The following is a 19,955-nucleotide window of genomic DNA, read 5'->3' on the forward strand; positions in this document are numbered from 1 at the left end:
GGGACAGAGGAACGTGGACGCACCCTCCTGGGCTGGTGGGTGCTCCCGAGGGGAGAGCCTCCCACCGCGAGCGAGGGGGACTGCGGTGCTCGGGCAGAGGGAGGCAATGCGGGATGAGGCCTGGCCCGTGGGGAAACTCCACATTTTCGTTCACTCGTTCAGCCCGTCGGCCGGGCGGCGAAGCTAGCGTTTGCGCCCCTGCGACGAGGTAGCCACGTGCTGAGCGCCGAGGCCCCCGGCCACCAGGGTGGGCGGCTCTTCCAGTGCCCGGGTGCGGACTCGGAACGCAGGGGCGGCCGCCCACCAGGTAGCCGAGGCCCAGGATGAGGCAGCGCAAGGGAGAGTCAGCCCTCAAAGGGGCAGGTGGGGCAGGGGGCCAGGAGCCCAGTGAGGACAGAAAAGCAAGTTCCCCGCGGGGACCGAGGCCGTCCCCCAGGGCAGGGGTGCGGAGGACAGCAGGGGAGGGGCCTCCCGTGTGCCGACAGGGAGAGGTCGGAGCCCCAGCTTCAGGATGGCGTGCGGGACAGGAGCAGACATCGTGAGCCGAGACTGCGGTCAGGAGCAGGGTGGAGAGTGAGGACAGCCTGCGGACCGGGCAGAGGGGGGGAGGCGGGGAAGGGCCCAGCGTGGCCTCGGGGCAGCGGTTCCCAGGTGCGCGGCCCAGGACCGGCCGGGGGACCGGAGGAGGCGCCAGGGTCAGTGCAAGTGTCCACACCGCTGGGAGCATTACTGCCGTGACGTCAAAGCCTTGTGGAGCGAGGGGACTCTGGACGCACCTGCGGCCTGGCGTCCTCACATGCTGGCCAGAAGGCTCTCTCGCCCCCAGGGAGCTGGAGACACTGAGCTCGGGGCCCGGGGACCAGAGTCGTGCGCCAGCTGCGGGCTCAGTCCTTCCCACCTGCGCCCCGTGCCCTTCTCTGGTGCCTTCTGTTTCCAGCTCAACGGAAATCTGATGGCACTGAGGTTCTGGGGCTCAGGGGTGGCTCACAGAACCCACGCGGCCCAGGAAGTGGAGCTATGTATGAGGGTCCTTCCGCTCGCCGCAAAGGCGCAGGGAACAGACCCGGTGATGCTCAGAGCACGGGGACTCGCAGGCGGCCACTCACTAGCCCAAATGCCCTTCCCACTTTAGCGATTCCGGCCTGTGTGGAGGTACCTGAGGGCAGACGCCCCTTGTAATGGCGGGCCTGTCCCGCGTCTGACACTGACTCGCGTCTGGGGCACGCGGGCATCTTTCAGAAGGTAAGCGAGCACATCCAGGTGGACGGCCCTGCTCGGCCCCTCGGCACTCCCACGTGCAGCAGGGCCACTGCCCTCGCCGGGGGCAGGAAGCCAGCGGGGCCGCACCGCCGGGTAATCGCGTGCGCACCCCGCCGGCCTGCCCAGCACAGAGCTCACCGGCTCATCTGCTGGCGGCCTACGTTTTCTTATCACGAGGCGGCGGAAGGACCAGAAGTAGCGAAGCCCGTGCATTGTTCTCGGCCAGCGGCGAGAAATTGTTCTTATACGAGAGTCATTTCCAGAGAAACGGAATTACTCTGGGTTCTCCGTCTCCAGCCAAAGGCTGACCGGCCTGCTGTGGTCCTGGAATCTGACGTCCCCGCTCGGGGAGTCCTGGGCCCGGCCTCTGCAGGGACCGTTCTGAGACCGTGCAGTGGACGGCCAGGACTGTCAGCCAGCCCCCTCTGCCCTCTCCAAGCCAGCCTTCAGACGGCAAAGCCCCTGACCCGGGAAGGGCCGGATACGGGCAGAGGCGGGGTCGTCTGGCTTCAGGCTTCTCCCTCGGGGCTGCCACTGGATGAGGGCCACGTCGTGCTGTGTGCGGCCCAGGAAGCCCACGGGCACATCACATTGGAGCCGCACCTCTGAACGGCCTGTGGGATCCGGCCTTTTTGCTTTGGGTTCTGGTTTTTCTGCTGTTTGTTTTTCTTGCAATAAGTTGATGTCACGCTATTGACCTCTCTTGCCGTGTCTCAGCTTCTGGGAAACTCATCCCCAAGCAGACCCGTGCTATACACACCGGCCCTTACTCGTTTCTTTTCAGCGCTGGGGGTTTTTACATTTTTGAGACTGCTATTTCAATAAAACATGTGAGGAACCGCGTTGACGTGGGAACTGTTCAAGGAAACACACGGGATCCTACAAGGAAGGGGCCTCAGCAACCTCCCGACCCCCTGGCCCGGCGAGAGTCTCACAGGGAACAAGGGCGTCCCCGACAGAGCCCCCTCGGTGCTTCCAGACCCCCGGACACACCTGGTCTGTGGCCCCCGGCTCCAGACGACGCCTTTGAAAGTGCTGAGGATCTGATGGGTGCCTTCTTTCCGCAGACCCTAGTTAAGGACAGACCCACTCGTCAGTAAAGAGCTTTCTGGTCCCAGACCGGCATCCATTTCTGGAGCCAACAGTCTCAGAAGCCTTGCATTTGTACGACTAAGATTTACTTTTCTGCTCACAGGGAGGAGAGGTCGGCAGTTTGGAAAAACTTCCTGTCTTCTTACTGTTAAAAATGGAGACAGATTTAAGTGCCTCGCGGCAGAACCGTTTCCATTAACCCAGTACGGAGTCGGAGGCCAGTGTGCGTGCCTCTCCTGCGTTCCCCACGCGCGGCTCCCTCCTCCCCAGGCCCCAGCAGGGTGTCTGCACCATGCAAAAGCAGCGGTGCTGAGTTTCTTTAAAAAAGAAAGAAGTTCTACAACCCGGATGAGACCCTGAATGCAGTGAACTCGGCGGGCCCAGCTGCATCTGAAGGTGGCTTCGGAAGCCTGTCCCCTTTGGAGGGGCAAAGTGCTGGGGGCGATGAGGAAGCCTCCTACCCTTGTTAGCGCTCGTGGGGGACCCGCGGGGAGGGTTAGAGCCTTGCTACCAAAACATCCCGTGTCTTTCTGCAAGTGAGCCAAGTGCTCAATAAAACAAACATAAGTACATAAACCACACCGAGGACTTACCCAGCCAGGTGTGCCCAGGAAGATAGTCCTCCTCCTTGTTGCCTAAACACATGAGCAGCTTCAAAGCAAGAGGAGAGAAGTGAGGACCGCCGTGTAGGAAGTCAGAGACAGAACTGCCTCACACACACACATGTGCGCACACACACACATACACACACACCCCAGGACCTCACACCCAAGCAAGACTCCCAGGGACACCACACCTAAATAAAGCAGTGTGACTGCACCGTGCAGCACGCCTCCCCCGCCAGCCACTTCTGCACATCCTTTCTGGCTGGGGACTCTGAAAGACCACAGCCACCAGCGCAGCCACACAGGGCACCCCCGTGTCCCCTGAGGGCCCCTCCCTGCCCACAGAGACAAGCAAGCTGGAGGTAGACGGGACAGAGAAGCCACATTCAGAGGATCAAGGAGAGATCCTGAGAGGAGGGGCACGGCGGAGGCCCCGAATTTGCCCTCAGAGCACCTTTCCCGTGAGATCTCACTCCGGCTCGTGTGAAACCAACAGGGTGCCCCCCAGCGCTTCTCACTCGGCTACCGTGTGCAAGCAGGCTGCCCGTCCAAGCAGAGAGCAGCCTGCCACAGAGAACGTCACGTCTCGTCGTCTGAGTTCAGGGAGGAGAGCAGGCAGTAGGAGGAGTGGCGGACCCACGGCCGCGCGTGTGGTGTTCCGTGACGAAGAGTCACCCGCACGGGGACGTGGCTGCGCCACATACACACCCTGGGCCGGGTCGTGAGCAGGGCAGTCACGCAATAAAGAAGCTGCCGTGTGCTTCCTCAGGCCCAGCACGCCTCCTGGACTTGGAGACGGAAATAACGGGAATAAACATAGCTGCGTTCAGCTGAGATATCATCCGGCTCCGGGGGCGGAGCCCCAAACGCAGATGGATTTGGGGATAAGGTTGCTCTTCGGCAAAAATGTGCAGCGGCGACAGCTTGTAACTAGCCGTTGCCACAGACACTACAATCGAGGCTACGTTATGAAGAAAACATTCTCAAATCTTTGTAACGACCAGATTTTCAGGCTCATTATTTGTAGCCTGCTGTCGATGAAACTGTAGAGCAGCTTTTGAAAACCTATGTGGAGTAAAAGCTTATATATTTTGCTTATTAGAAAATGCATATTTAAGAAGCTTCAAATTTCTACCAAAGGCGTATCTTGCCTGGAGTGTGCATGTGTGTGCGTGTGTGTGTGCACATGTGTGTGCTCGTGTGTACACTTGTGCACACGTGTGTGCACGTACACATTATGTGTTCGTGTGTGCTCATTGTACATGTGTGTGCACGTGTGTACACGTGCATGTGTGCACGCGTGTGCATATTATGTGTTCGTCTGTGTGCATGCGTGCATCTCATGCAGGCTTGGTTACATGTGCGTGTGCGTGCATATGTGCACTGTGCACATGTGTGCATGTGTGTGCATGTGTGCATTCATGTGTATGTGTGCGTGCATGTGTGTGCATGCTTGTGTGTGTGTGTGTGCAGGCAGGCATTGTGTGTTGCATGTGTGTGCACATGTCTGTGCATGTGTGTGCATTATGTGTTCATGTGTGTGTGTGCATGTATGCATATGTGCATCTCAGGCAAGCATTGTACATGTGTGTGCACGTGGGTGTGTGTGGGTATGTGTGCATGTGTGTGAGCACGTGTGTGCGTGCATGTTTGTATGTGTGCATGTGTATCCATGTGTGTGAGCGCACGTGTGTGTGCATATGTATGCGTGTGCGAGCACATGTGTGTGCACGTGTGTGTACATAAAATGTACATCTGTGATAGACACGAGCCACGGACGTTCATATGCATCACCTGCATTCCCACACTAAATCTGTAAACAACTCAATCCCTCAACTACCAGAATTTTAAATACTTCGCAACTGAGCAATTTCCTACCAACCACGTGAGGACAAAGTATCGTGTCCTACCGCGCCTGAAGGAGAATAATCTAGCATGTATTTGGGGAAGAGACGGAAGGACATCTTTAGCTCTTTGTTTTATGCCTTTTCTTACGCGCTTGTCCCCGGTGCCATCATGCAAGTGGCATGCTTCTCAGTTCTTCCTGCGTATCCTACTGACCACGGCTCACGGAAGCTGGGACGGCCGCGTCAGTGTGACGTATTTCACGTCTCCGGTGTGGGTGGCGCCAGGCGCCAAGTCTTCCTGCCGCATTAAGCGTTACCACGGCACTGAGTGCCCGTGGCGATACCACGCGGAACAGCCACTCACTAACAGAGTTGTCACACTTGCCGCCTCAAGCGTTAAATTCCTCATCTGGACTAAATGCGGACCGGGTGGCCTCCGTGGCTAATGTTCCGTGTGACCTGGCGCCCTTCAGACCAAGAGGGCCGGCGTCAGCCTGTAAATGTTCAGAAAGACAAAGTTGAAGTTTCCGCGTTGTCGAGAGAAGCCGACGCTGGTATCTGTGTGCGCGGGTCTCTCCGGGGACGCCCTCCTCTGGCCGGTGCAGGCGGGATGCCTGCGGGCTGCGGAAGAGCCCCCCACGGAGGTGCTGCTTCTGGCTGACGTCAGCCTCTACCGCGTGGTGCCCGACAGAAGAGCTGCTCGCAGACAAAGTCTGGTCTGATGCCACCCCACGCGTCGGCCCCTGCACACCACTTAATCCCTGTGGCCTCGGTTTCTTCATTTTCTAGGTTGAAAGATGGATTTGGCAATTTCTAAGGCTTCTACCTCCTCCAGACCCTACCGCTCTGAGGGTGTTGCCGTAGTCAGCAGCATCTCCTCGCACACAGTTCACTAGCTCATGATGGACCAGCCCCTTCTGGAAACCTTATCAACCGCTTGACATTTTTAACTAAAATAGAAAAAGTCTATGTGTATTCACAAAGTGGTTTAATTTTCTAATCTCACTGCCAAGAGGTAGCCTGGTTCTTGGGGTAATTTTATCCTAACCTTCTCAACATTCTAGTCTCGTCAATGACAAAGATAGTAAATGTTGTTTTTGTACAGGGAGAGGAGAGAGCACACATTTCGTTGAAAGCCAGATGCTGGTAAAATCAAGTCTAAGACTGGCGGGCCCGTTCCGAAAGCGCCGATAATATTGATCGATAGAAACAGACGTATCAAAGACCCACTCCTTCATTTGGCACAGCGAGGATTGAGAACAATTAACTATACGGCACAGTCCCTCAGCCAAGGAGAAAACAGTTGAATCGAGATGATAAGGGAAATGCATCTCAAAAAGTCAAGACCACAGTAAGGTGGTTTACAAGATTGGTGCGAGGTATCAGATGCTTCCTAAAAGTAGAGGGTCCTGAATTCTGGACTGGTCAAGAGCGACTTTACGGGGAGGGTGGACCCCAAGACAGATTTCGAAGGGTCGGCAAGAGGGAACGGTCATGGGTGGGCATGGGATTGCAGGAGGAGAGTGGGGGGAAACGGGCAGCCACCACCAGAGCTCCAGGGCCATGTGGTGGGATCTAAAATACATGGGAAGGGCACCTGGGTGGCTCAGCCCGCTGAGCGTCTGTCTCTTGGTTTCAGCTCATGGTTCACGGACCCCGCTTGACAGCATAGACCCTGCTTGGGACCCTCTCTTCCGTTTCTCTCTGTCCCTCCCCCGCTCGTGTGCACGTGCACACCTTCTCCCTCTCAAAAACAAATGAGTAAACTTTAACAAAGAAAAGGAAAGAAAAAGCAGCCAATTATAAAAAATAAAAACAAAATAAAATTACATAGGTAGGACAGAGCCGTATTTTTTAAGTTCTTTAAAATTAAGTAGGGGAGCCAGGATGGCTCAGTTGATTAAGCGTCTGACTCTTGATTTCAGCTCAGGTCATGATCTCGTGGTTTGTGGGAACAGGCACTTTGTCGGGCTCTGTGCTGACAGTGTGGAGCCTGCTTGTGATTCTCTCTGTCTCTCTCTACCTCTCCCCCATTCACTCACTCTCTGTCTCTGTCTCTCTCTCTCTCAAAATAAATAAACTTAAAGAAAATTGAGTAGACAATGTCCAAGTTCCAGAAAGAGTTGAACACACTTGTTAGCTCGGGCCGCCTTGCAGACCTCACTAAAACAGTGGCCAAGAGTCTGGTTCTTAAAGGCAAAAGGACACTGGGAAAAATAATGGGAAAGGAGAAACAGCACCAGAATTTTGGAGGCAAAGGAGCAGAGAGTTGAGTACTGTGAGATCTGGCAGACGCCCGGCCCCTAACAACAGGTGAACCTCAGGTGGCCCTGACGAAACCTGAACCCTGGAAACCTCTAGAACTCCAGAATCGATGGCACCAGGCACGGCATCTGTGCACAGAGTGCCGAGACCCTGGAGTCTCCACACTGGATTCCCAGCATGTCGCCTGCCGGGGAGGAACGGCCGCTTCCTGCCGGACCACCTGAGGAAGCAGCCTGGTCCGGCAGCACCCGAGACCCGCAGTCAGCGCAGTCCTGCCCCACGTGTGGGGGACGTCCAAGGACCAGGCACGGGGGAAGGCCTCTAAAATGAAACAGCGCAACAGAAAAAACAACCCGCAGAAAACAGAGAAAATCTTCCCTGCAAAGGTGTAATATTCTCAAACGGGAAGATGAGAAAACAATTAGGACCTCAAAGAAATTCAGAAAAACGAAAGATAGCAAGAAATAGAACTCAAGAGAAGGACTGGAGGCAAAGTTGAAGGAACTGTCCAGGTAGGACAAAACCCTGGGGGAAAACAGAGAAAAGATAAGACAACACGACAGATGGCTCCGGAAGCACAACAGCCAAACAATAGCAATCCAGAACCAGAGGAAACAGTAAGGATAAAATAGCGCTGGAAGTAAGTAAAAAACTTCCCTGAACTGACTCCAGAGCAGCGCGTGGCCCGGAACGTGGGAATGTATCCCCCGCCAGAGAAACTGGCAAAGACTCTCAGAAGCCCAGCTTCATACAGAGGATCAAAACTCATAACAGAACTGGACTTCTTGACCGGCTCTCAAGGAACTAGGTCGCAAGCAAGAAAACGGCAGACGTACCGAGGAAAATGCCATATGACCTAGAATTGCATTCCCGGGCGGACCATCGGCTGCGGGCAGCACAGAGACACCTGCACACATGCCAGGGTCTCACACGTGTCCCTTTCTCATGCCTCCTCCGTGAGCTCCTGGACCATGTGCTGCACCGACGCGAGACAGTGGAGGACAGAGATGTTGGGTCCAGAAGCAGGGGACCCAGCACAGGTGAGGGAAGGGCGTCCCCAGCACCGGTGGAGGGAAGGGCGTCCTCAGGAGGAGGCTGCTGGGGCTCCCAGGGGGACAAAGGTCTAGGGACAGACACTTAGAGCAGGCTAGACAAGTCCAGGACAGTTCCTCCAGGGTGAGGTGGGGGGTTCCTAACAGAGTGCAATGTGTGCAGAGTTGACCCCCCGAAGGAGAGTTTGGGCATCAAGAGTGAGAAGTAGGGACACGTGTGACCAGTACTGTCTGCGTTTTTGCGCATCTGCGGCTGTCCACACGCCTCTCCATGTACGTGGCCTGAACTCTTCCATCCGTGTGGGTGTGGCCCATCCTTCCCAGGTGCCTGTCTGTCTGTCTCCTGCCCCACAGCCCGTCCGGTCCATCAGGCAACTCTCTGCTCATGTCCTGTGAAGTTGGGGACTGTGTCCGTGCTGCTCAGTGAAACATTTTCTGAACAAATGCACAAAGGAGCCACTCTGTCTAATTCATTCAGCAAAACGTATTTTTTGCTCACCGTGTGATAGACATTAGAGGAACAGGTGTGTGATTGTTTTAATGGATCCTGACCACAGCCCCATAAGAAAGTGGGACAGGGTTTCTTGGTCCTTAGAGACCAGAAAGGCAAGATGTGGGGACAAGGGACTCTCAAGTACTTTGTTCAATGTTATTCAGCCGTGTGACCTTCAGAAGATCCCTCACGATCTCCGTCCCACAAAAAGGGAATTATAATCATTTCTATCCCGTCGTCGTGTACCGTCGCCGTGAGGGCTTAGTGGGCTCATTTTTGTGAAGATGTTAAAAAACAGCAGGTAAGGGCTCTGTGAGTCGTGCCGTATTCGCCAAGCTGGGATTTGAACTCAGGGCTCCAGAATCATGTGCAAATATTACTTACATGATTCCAAAATAAGTATTTTAGCCCTGACACAACCGAGGCCATTCAGGCAATACAAGAAAGGTGTCACCCGTGAAAGAGCGATCATACACAGCGACCGTGCGTCTGTGAAGTGGCTGTGGCTTCGCGAGCCTCCCCTCGATGTTGGGAGATGTGATCTGCCTGCCCGAGTCCTTCCTCTCTCATCAGAGGCCATGCGACAGGGCCGGAGCAGGAACACGCCGCCAAGCCCATTTTCCAGTTACTGAGACCTGACCTTCTGTTTATATTAAAATCAGATAAATGAAAACACCAAGCAAGAGGCCACTGAAAACCCCACAGAAACCAGCCCTGAGAGCTTGTAATACACAACATTTTAAATGTAAGTGTTCACTGCGGCCAGGTAACCAATTTGCTAGAATAACGTGACAGGAAAGACTCAAGATGGCTTAAGTCAAGCTAACAGCAAAGGATCGTAAGAGCTGCACTGGCGGAGACGCTCCGGGCATACGTGAGCGGCACAGCGAGGCTCGCAGGACGTGGGGCCCCCGGGAAACTCACCGCTAACGGCACACAGTTCTTCCCTCTGCAACTTCAAGGCCTTCGGCGGGGCTCAAACACATGAGCTACTGTCACCCTGAGTCACCACATTACTAGTGCTTTGAGGGTTCGACTGTGGGGAGAAAACCAGAAGAGCATCCGTCGCCATCTCCAAAGGTTGTGATTCTGTAAAGTAGGAGCGGACGCAGGAGATAAAGAGCCTGTCAACACCCCGCAGACAGGGATCTGGCGTCCAGGGTCGCCGTTAGCTGCGCCTGCCAGAGCGTGCAGGGAGCTCTGCTTTGAGGCGTCTGCAGGCATCACTGGGATCTCCACCCGGGATCGGCCTTGCCCCTCATAGACGGATCCATCTGATTTTGCTACAGTGACACAGAACACATTCCCTTGAGCGACTGGAGAAGAATGAGCTTTCTTGACGTCGGAGTTCTGGGATCTTGAGCTACCTCCCAAAGCTCAGCCCTTCCTGCCCCGTCCCGCTCTGCTTCCCTGCAGTAGCCAGTGGCCACTATTCACTCAACAAATACCTGATGAACACCTACTGTGTCCCAGATGGCCGTCACGGATCTGTCCACTGAATTTTTTTTGTGGTGATGGAAACCACCAATATGGCAGCCACTACCCACCTGTGGCTACTGGACCCTTAAAATGTGAGCAGTGTGGCCAGGGAGTCCATTTTTTTTATTTTCTTTAATGCTAATTAAATAGCTGCAGATGACTATGGGCTACTATATTGGATACTGCAGCCAATCAATTCAACACAGGCCATTTTCTCAGTGTCGTGAAGGAGAACCCATAATCACACCAGTACGTGATAAGTTCTTTCATTTTTTCTTTTGAGAGAGAGGAAGAGAGGAAGAGAGAGAGAAAGGCAGAGAGAGAGAGAGAGGCAGAGAGAGAGAGAGAAAGGCAGAGAGAGAGAGAGAAAGGCAGAGAGAGAGAGGAAGAGAGAGAGAGAGAGAAAGTCAGAGAGAGAGAGCGAAAGGCAGAGAGAGAGAGCGAAAGGCAGAGAGAGAGAGAGAAAGGCAGAGAGAGAGAGAGAAAGGCAGAGAGAGAGAGAGAGGCAGAGAGAGAGAGGAAGAGAGAGAGAGAGGAAGAGAGAGAGAGAGAGAGAGAGAGAGAGAGAAAGGCAGAGAGAGGAAGAGAGAGAGAGAGAGGAAGAGAGCACAAGCAGGGGAGGGGCAGACAGAGAGAGACAGAGAAGCCCAAGCAGGTTCCACACCCAGCGCAGAGCCCGACTTGGGTTCGATCTCACCAACCATGAGATCATGACCTGAGCTAAAATCAAGAGTCAGACATTTAATCAGCTGAGCCAACCAGGGGCCCCAGTAAGTGCTTTCATTTTTAATAAATGGAGGAGACCATGGTTTGTTCATTCAACCAATATTCCGTGACCGCCGTCAGCAGCAAGCCTCCGCTGGCCAGCATGGGAAATACACAGCTGGTGGAGGCCCACCTGTCCTATTGAGGAACAGAATCGGGGACCAAAGCAACAACGTGAACCCCACACAGACGGCTGAGCTCGGGCCCTCCCGCATGCGGGGATGTGGAGGAGGGCCGGCCGTGCACCTGCTGCGTTCACGTAACTGGCGCTTCACCTCGGCGCCAGCTTCTCAGTTACCCCCAGGACTCCACCGTTGATCCCGTTTGGTGTCCACAATCTGGAGACATTCCAGGACTGTGGGTTTCTGCTGTCTTCTTAGAAAGACTCGCGTGGCTGATAGGCATGAGCCCGGGTGAATGGAGCACAACGCGGCTGTGGAACACGCTCACTTCCACAGCACCGGCCGGGTAGAGGAGGGCGGCACCCGCCCTTCCTGTGCGTGCAGACTCTCTCTTTCGGTGGAGGGATATTCCAAGCCACTGGGTCCCGTAGACCGGGCATCTGGGCCACCTGCTGCCTGATGCGTGAGTGAAATCTGTCTTATGGGCTGGGACTTTGCTCTCACCTTGAAAGTGGGCAACTTAGGGAACGGGGCAATGGAATGTGTTTGCGGTAAGCGTGATTTTGACCTACGGTTCACGCTAATGGACGGAGGAAAAGGCTTTGAGCATCGAGCCGTGTGAATTAGCAGAAGGCACCGGACATTTGAGGCCAGCTAATTCCAACAGTCAGGAATTTAGTTGAAACGGTTTCAAAAATGTATCACAAGGAACTAAATGGTAGATGAGCAGACCGCAATGGGAAGGAAATCCTTCAGGAAGTTTGAGCAATAAAAACTATAGAACAGCAAAGGGACGGGCAACCCCCTCATTGCACAGATAGGTAAACGGAGGCCCAGCCAGAGTCCAGGAGCCCATCCAGGTGTTAACAAAGCCGAGACAGGAACACGGGGCTCCGGACGTGCTGTTCTCTCCACGTCGCCTCCCTGACGGCACCGAGGCTGTCTGCGCAACGTGTCACACGCTGACACCAGAGCCCGCTGCGTGAGGCACAGGTGTGATGGGGCACAAATGTGGCCGACTCCCTCCTCCTTCTCATTCTGTCCTGACGCCCCCACCCCCACACTTCCCACTGTCTATACTCTGCGATTTTTCTACTCTTCCTCCTTTTCTCTCCTCCACTGCCCCGCTGGCCACCCCACAGGGCTCTAAAGGAGAGGGGGCCACGGTGGGCACTGGCAGATGGGTGCCTGGCCGTGGTTCCATTGTCACCACTGCACCTGCAGGGGTAATGGGGCAGATGTGTGAGGAGGAGCTGTCCTGAAGGCCAGATGCCCCCCTCGGGGTGGAGCCCCCGACCTCCAGCTCAGACCCCACACTTTCAGGTGTCCTCTTGGCCAAACTCGCCACCTCCCACAACCCCAGGGGCCCGTCTGGGCAGAGCCAAGGCCAGTTGTGTCCGCTTCTAACTGCAGCATCCGTTTTAAGGATAACATCCACTTGCCCACTCTGAACGTTGCTGCCCTACCATTTAAGGTCTGAGCAGCAGGCAGGCCCCCAGGAGATCTGAGGCAGGTAGGTGTGTGTGGACGGGCGGGGGACAGGGCACGAAGCCCGGCTGCAGTGCTGGCTCACCCCACCTGAAGGAGTCCCCACCGCCAGCTGGAGCGGAACATTGTGGGTGGCATCGCTGAACAGCACAGACGGCCGGTTTTACGTCACTTCCTAGCAATTTGGATGAACCTGAGACGGTCAGAGACGGTCAGAGAGAGGCCTGGTGCCCTGTGCGGGTAACACTGGTGCAGAACAGAGCTCCCTCATGGGCAGGTGACAACAGTCGTTACGCTCCGGAACATCGTGGGCCAACCTGGCACGAGCACCTACCGCTGATCCTTTATCTGGACAAACAGACCGGACCCATGAATGAGTCCCCCGACCGCCATCTCCGAGAAGCCTGGCTCGTGTGGAGCTCGGGCTAGACGCACTGTCAGGTGGTCGTTGGGCACGAGGGGGTGGACAGCAAGGTGGGGGCGGCTGGGCCTGTGTGTCTGAGGCCACTGACCCGGTCTCCCGGTCCGTGGAAAGAGTCGCACGAAAGAAAGCTCAGAACTCTGTTTCATCTTAGAAATGCTACAGAGACCAATATATGTTCTCTTCAGGTTTTTTGGGGGGTTATAAGTATTATTCTTGCTTTGATTATTATGTTCTAAGAGATGCTTAGTTTCAAAAGGCAGATGACCAATCATGCTGGGATTCTGGGGTTGGTGGAGCCTTGGCGATCACCCAGTGGCCCTCGTTTTACAGACGAAGAAAGAAAGGGACATCCACGCTGGAAAGGGGACTGACCGCAGTCACACACTTGGATAGGAATGAAGTCCTTCCGTTCTGGGAGCCAGTGCATGCCAGCGACCTCCAGGGCCCCCGATGAATGGCGTTGTCTTTACTAGAGTATGAGATGCACCCAAGCAACCAGAAGAAATAATTCTGCAGGAAACAGTGTCAGGGCCACCCCTTCGCTCATGCCGTTCATCCAGATGGTCTGGGGACTGTTGACGGTAGTGACAAACAGCACAACAGTAAGTGTCCAAAACACAGAGGGACATGCCTGCTGAGCACCCAATTCCTGAGTAAGAATAAAAATCGCCATGATAATCAACAGCAGGCACCAACTATGAGTACTGCGTGTGTGCCCAGCACTGACCTCTCTACAGAAGTGACCCTTCCAGCCCCGAAGCAAGTGTGTGAGATGTGCACTTACAGCTGGGGACCCTGGAGTACAACGTCAAATGTCTCCCCAGCCCCTCGCTCTGTGACACCTCCCACAAGCCGTTCACACACATAATCTTCCAGACACAGTGCATCCTGTCTGCCCGTCCCACCCCTCAACCATGGACCTAAGTCTCGCTGCAGGGAGGGACGGTGCCTATCAGGGACTTGTGTGTCCAGCAGAGGCTCTGGGGACCCTCATGGGACATCAGGTCAGCACAGTGACTGCCTCGCCTTCCCCTTCCTTCCAGGCCCCTCCTGGACGGGTCCCCAGGCCGGTCTGCCCCTTCCTAACCCTTGCCAGACACAATCCTAGTGGCCCCACCATTGCACACTCTGAACTCTGTGTTTGGTTTTTGTTTCCATCTTCTGCACGGATCCTGCTCTTCGTTGTGTTCACATCTTTGCAAAGTCTCTGGGTTTTTTTAATGTTTGTTTATTTTTGAGAGAGAGAGAGAGACATAGAATGAGTGGGAGAGGGGCAGAGAGAGAGGGAGACACAGAATGTGAAGCAGGATCCGGGCTCCGAGCTGTCAGCCCAGAGCCCAACGCGGGGCTCGAACCCACGGACGGTGAGATCATGACCTGAGCTGGAGTCGGACGCCCAACTGACTGAGCCCCCCAAGTGCCCCACAAAGTCTCTGTTTTGCCTGAAATCTGTTTCCATAGCTTCATGCAACCTCTTCAAGCCCAGCCCCAGCCTCATTTGTCTGCAGTATGGCTGAGCTCCCTTGACCCCCTGACCCTCTCGACGGGACGCCCTCAACATGCATTTATCATAGCATTTATCACACATCACCTATCCATTCAACAGCCACGTGTTTGGCACACGTGTCACCTGTGCTGAGTGGCTCCAACACAGTCTTCCTCACCGGTCCATGTCTATGCCTCTCCCCTCTGAATCCACCAGGGCCCAGCACCCAGCCCCAAGGTTCCTCCCCAAATAAGCATGTACTGGATGGTCCATGTGAGACTGGATACTTCTCATCTCAGGTCTAAACGTAAGCCTATCATAGTGCTCCCAAAGCATTCAGTCAGCACCAGAGACCACACGTCTTATTTTCGACAAATGGAACAGGTGCCCACAGCATCCGTGCTCTGTGTCTCTCCCCCTTATTCCTGTGGTGTATCGTGCGGTTTCCAGGAAGACAAGAACCGTAATAGCAAAGTCACTTTGGAAAGTTGCCCTCTATGGAACACAGGTCCTGGTCCGGGGGTCTTGCCCAAGTTTGGACTGATTTCAGCAGGGTTTGGGGATGGCTGCCTACAACACCGACTTTTTTCCATAACGTTGGGACTGACAATGTTCTTCATCAATTTAAACTGTGTGGCTGTTCTGACCAGCAGGCATTTATGGCTCATCTTCTATGAGTAGCTCGTTAGTTTACAGATACCATTTTGTCGGCAACATCTACAGATACAAACACATCCAAAGCTTTCTCACAACACATATATTGTCATATTTCACAGAAGAGGGGATATGTGAATATACTGTGCATGAACTAATTCTTCTCGTGAAACGCATCATACGTAATGTGTATCTGGCAAGATGTTTAAGAAAGAGAATTTGTGTGGTCACCTGTCGATTGTGAGGGTGTCACAAACCGCCCTCCTGAGCGCCATGGGGTGTGTGTCCCTACATGATGGCCAGGACAAGGGGCTGGGAGGTGGCATGTGTGTGTGGTGACTAGGTGCCTGGAGCTCTGTCGCCGTCGCAGCATTGGCACCGAGGCTGTGCACACGCAGGAGCGTGTGCAAGACCCTGCCCGTGCCTGTGTGGGTGGCACTCACACTAAGCCCTAGCTCTCTCGCAGGGCGCCCATGCTCTAACCTCCAAAGATAGTGACACAGGTCTTCTCTCTCTGTCTCTACACAGCGTGTATGGCTGCCCCTTGGCTAAAAAAAGAAAAACGCAGGATAAGCAGCCCCAAGAGCCTGCTCCCAAGCGGAAACCATTCGCCGTGAAAGCCGACAGCTCCTCGGTGGACGAGTGTTATGAGAGCGAGGGCTCGGAGGACGTGGATGACAAGGAGGAGGACGAGGAGGAGTACTCGGAGGACGAGGACGAGCGCAGGGAGGAGGACGAGGAGGATGAGGAAGGCGACCGAGAGGAGGAGGAGGAGCTAGAGGAGGAGGAGGACGATGACGACGAGGATGGGGAGGACGTGGAGGACGAGGAGGAGGATGACGAGGAGGAGGAGGAGGACGACGAGGAGGAGGACGAGAATGGTAATCTTTAAAATAGTAGTGACGCGTCCGGTGGTGATGGGGGCCAGCGTGTCATTGGGGAGGCGCAGGTGCAGGTGCAGGTGCAGGTGGAGGCACAGGTGCAGGTGGAGGCACAGGTTCAGGTGCAGGTGGAGGCGCAGGTGGAGGCACAGGTGCAGGTGCAGGTGGAGGCGCAGGTGGAGGCGCAGGTGCAGGTGCAGGTGGAGGCGCAGGCGCAGGTGGAGGGACAGGCGCAGGTGGAGGCGCAGGTGGAGGTGCAGGTGGAGGCGCAGGTGCAGGTGGAGGTGCAGGTGTTGGCACAGGTGGAGGGACAGGTGCAGGTGGAGGCGCAGGTGCAGGTGGAGGCACAGGTGGAGGCGCAGGTGCAAGTGCAGGCGGAGGTGCAGGTGGAGGCGCAGGTGGAGGTGCAGGTGGAGGCGCAGGTGCTGGTGGAGGCGCAGGTGCAGGTGGAGGCGCAGGTGCATGTGGAGGTGCAGGTGTTGGCGCAGGTGGAGGCACAGGTGAAGGCGCGGGTGCAGGTGGAGGTGCAGGTGGAGGGACAGGTGCAGGTGGAGGCACAGGTGCAGGTGCAGGCGGAGGTGCAGGTGGAGGCGCAGGTGGAGGTGCAGGCGCAGGTGCAGGTGGAGGCGCAGGTGGAGGCGCAGATGGAGGCACAGGTGGAGGCGCAGGTGCTGGTGGAGGCGCAGGTGCAGGTGGAGGCGCAGGCGCAGGTGGAGGGACAGGCGCAGGTGGAGGCGCAGGTGCAGGTGGAGGTGCAGGTGTTGGCACAGGTGAAGGCGCAGGTGCAGGTGGAGGTGCAGGTGGAGGGACAGGTGCAGGTGGAGGCACAGGTGCAGCTGCAGGCGGAGGTGCAGGCGGAGGCGCAGGTGGAGGTGCAGGCGCAGGTGCAGGTGGAGGCGCAGGTGGAGGCGCAGGTGGAGGCGCAGGTGGAGGCGCAGGTGCTGGTGGAGGCGCAGGTGCAGGTGGAGGTGCAGGTGGAGGCGCAGGTGGAGGCGCAGGTGGAGGTGCAGGTGGAGGCGCAGGTGCTGGTGGAGGCGCAGGTGGAGGCGCAGATGGAGGCACAGGTGGAGGCGCAGGTGCTGGTGGAGGCACAGGTGCAGGTGGAGGGGCAGGTGCAGTGGAGGTGCAGGTGTTGGCACAGGTGGAGGGACAGGTGCAGGTGGAGGCACAGGTGGAGTTGCAGGTGCAGGTGGAGGCGCAGGTGGAGGTGCAGGTGCAGGTGGAGGTGCAGGTGTTGGCGCAGGTGCAGGTGGAGGCACAGGTGCAGGTGCAGGTGGAGGCGCAGGTGCAGGTGCAGGTGGAGGCGCAGGCGCAGGTGGAGGTGGAGGCGCAGGTGGAGGCGCAGGTGCAGGTGGAGGCACAGGTGCAGGTGCAGGTGGAGGCACAGGTGGAGGGACAGGTGCAGGTGGAGGCACAGGTGCAGGTGGAGGTGGAGGCGCAGGTGCAGGTGGAGGCGCAGGTGGTGGGGCAGGTGCAGGTGGAGGCGCAGGTGCAGGTGGAGGTACAGGTGGAGACACAGGTGCAGGTGCAAGTGGAGGCGCAGGTGGAGGGACAGGTGCAGGTGGAGGCACAGGTGCAGGTGGAGGTGCAGGTGGAGTCGCAGGTGCAGGTGTTGGCGCAGGTGCAGGTGGAGGTGCAGGTGGAGGCACAGGTGCAGGTGCAGGTGGAGGCGCAGGTGCAGGTGCAGGTGGAGGCGCAGGCGCAGGTGGAGGTGGAGGCACAGGTGCAGGTGCAGGTGGAGGCGCAGGTGCAGGTGGAGGCGCAGGTGGAGGCACAGGTGGTGGGCAGGTGCAGGTGGAGGCGCAGGTGCAGGTGGAGGCACAGGTGGAGGTGCAGGCGCAGGTGGAGGTACAGGTGGAGACACAGGTGCAGGTGCAAGTGGAGGCGCAGGTGGAGGGACAGGTGCAGGTGGAGGCACAGGTGGTGGGGCAGGTGCAGGTGGAGGCGCAGGTGCAGGTGGAGGCACAGGTGGAGGTGCAGGTGCAGGTGGAGGTACAGGTGGAGACACAGGTGCAGGTGCAAGTGGAGGCGCAGGTGGAGGGACAGGTGCAGGTGGAGGCACAGGTGCAGGTGGAGGTGCAGGTGGAGTCGCAGGTGCAGGTGGAGGCGCAGGTGCAGGTGTTGGCGCAGGTGCAGGTGGAGGTGCAGGTGGAGGCACAGGTGCAGGTGCAGGTGGAGGCGCAGGTGCAGGTGCAGGTGGAGGCGCAGGTGCAGGTGGAGGGACAGGCGCAGGTGGAGGCACAGGTGCAGGTGCAGGTGGAGGCGCAGGTGGAGGGACAGGTGCAGGTGGAGGCACAGGTGCAGGTGGAGGTGGAGGTGGAGGCACAGGTGCAGGTGCAGGTGGAGGCGCAGGTGCAGGTGGAGGCGCAGGTGGAGGCACAGGTGGTGGGGCAGGTGCAGGTGGAGGCGCAGGTGCAGGTGGAGGCACAGGTGGAGGTGCAGGTGCAGGTGGAGGTACAGGTGGAGACACAGGTGCAGGTGCAAGTGGAGGCGCAGGTGGAGGGACAGGTGCAGGTGGAGGCACAGGTGCAGGTGGAGGTGCAGGTGGAGGCGCAGGTGCAGGTGGAGGCGCAGGTGCAGGTGGAGGCGCAGGTGCAGGTGGAGGCACTGGTGCAGGTGCAGGTGGAGGGTCAGGCCCCGGCACAGGCACAGACAGAGATACAGTTCCAGGAACAGGTGTAGGCACAGGTGAAGCTGCAGATACAGGCGCGGGAGCAAGTGCTCAGGACTCACTCCCGATTGCTCGCCTGCTGACTCTGCCTGGTCAAGGCTGAGACAAACAACCACTCCCGTGTTGTTACCCTGGTTCTAAAGAATCCCTTTCCATTTCCTGCTAGATGGTAGCTGCCGACTCCCCCGAGCTACGGTTCAGAGAGCTCGTGACGGACATGTGCCGTGGCCTTTACGGTGCACACGCTTGATTAACTTGTCTTGGCTCCCTCGTCCGGGAACCTAGGGCGGTGCACCCAGTCTCCATCCGGCATCTTCTAGGATACTCTTCCCAGCACGTAGTGACAGTAGCCCCACCATTGCCGGGAAGGCTCACCGCTTGCCTTCCCAGCAGCTGGAAGCTTTGCAAGACCCTCTAGGGCGCCAGCTGCCAGAGTCAGGCTTGTCTGCTGATCACCGAGGCTTTACCTTTCATCACGGGCCAGGGTGGGAATAGATACCGCTGAGCTGAAATAGTTGATTGATCCGTCATCTGCTTCGCATCTGAGACCCGTGTCTCTGACCTGAGGTGTCCGGCTCCCGTGAGACGTACCTGAAAAGGCGCAGCGCACGGGGCGCTGAACGTGTTTCGGGCGATGAATTTAAGTGCTTTTGCTTTTATACCCAATTTTCTGTCAGGGTCAGACTCAAACTATGACATCAAAGATAATCATTTTATAAAACTCATTTCTTTTCCAGAAAAAAGTAAGTTTCTGAAGAATGTAGATACATACAGTCTTCATTGGCTTAGAGTTTGACTCAGAGAAATGCCAAACGTGTTTAAAAGTAAAGGGGGTGTCTTCTCTTACGCTTCTTCCTTGGGATCAAAGCTCCTCAAAACTCTGAATTCGGGGGGAGCAAATTTCTCGGTATAGTGGACCGCTGGACAGCCAGTGTGGGGAGCTGTCTCAGGCCGGGGGGTGTGAGCCCGTTGTTGTTAATCCCACGTGGCAGACAGAAATTCACGCTCCCCCTTCAGAAGGAACAGTCTGTTCCGGGAAACCTGGATTTTAGGAAGTAATCCTCAATTGTTCCAGGTACATAGACACGCGAACATGTCCATGTATGCCTGCGTGCATACATGTGCACACACACACACACACACTGCAGCGTGGGCTCCCAGACTGTTGCTCCTGTTGTGGCATCACAGAGCAGGCGTGGAGACAGTCCAAGCAGGCGCATCAGGACACGCACACATGCCGGCGGCAGCAGCCCCGCCGTGCCCACGCCCCAGTGTCACTGACCTGACGGCCAAGGCTGCGTGCGGAGGATGACAGACAGGGCTCCATGTAACACAGTGTGTGGGACGTTGGAAAATAGACAAATTTGGCAA

The 19,955-nt window shown here is 56.6% G+C and overlaps 1 protein-coding gene across 18 annotated transcripts in view; it reads left to right on the forward strand.

The window, feature by feature from the left end:
* MYT1L (myelin transcription factor 1 like) overlaps positions 1–19,955 on the forward strand; it is a 422,156-nt gene that overhangs the window by 293,493 nt on the left and 108,708 nt on the right. For all 18 annotated transcript variants that reach the window (XM_027077770.2, XM_027077768.2, XM_027077773.2 and 15 more), the window contains exon 9: positions 15,561–15,913. In XM_027077770.2, the coding sequence (XP_026933571.1) occupies positions 15,561–15,913 (353 nt within the window). The remainder of the gene's footprint in view (positions 1–15,560; positions 15,914–19,955) is intronic.

This window comes from Acinonyx jubatus, chromosome A3 (assembly GCF_027475565.1).
Source record: "Acinonyx jubatus isolate Ajub_Pintada_27869175 chromosome A3, VMU_Ajub_asm_v1.0, whole genome shotgun sequence".
Lineage (NCBI taxonomy): Eukaryota > Metazoa > Chordata > Mammalia > Carnivora > Felidae > Acinonyx > Acinonyx jubatus.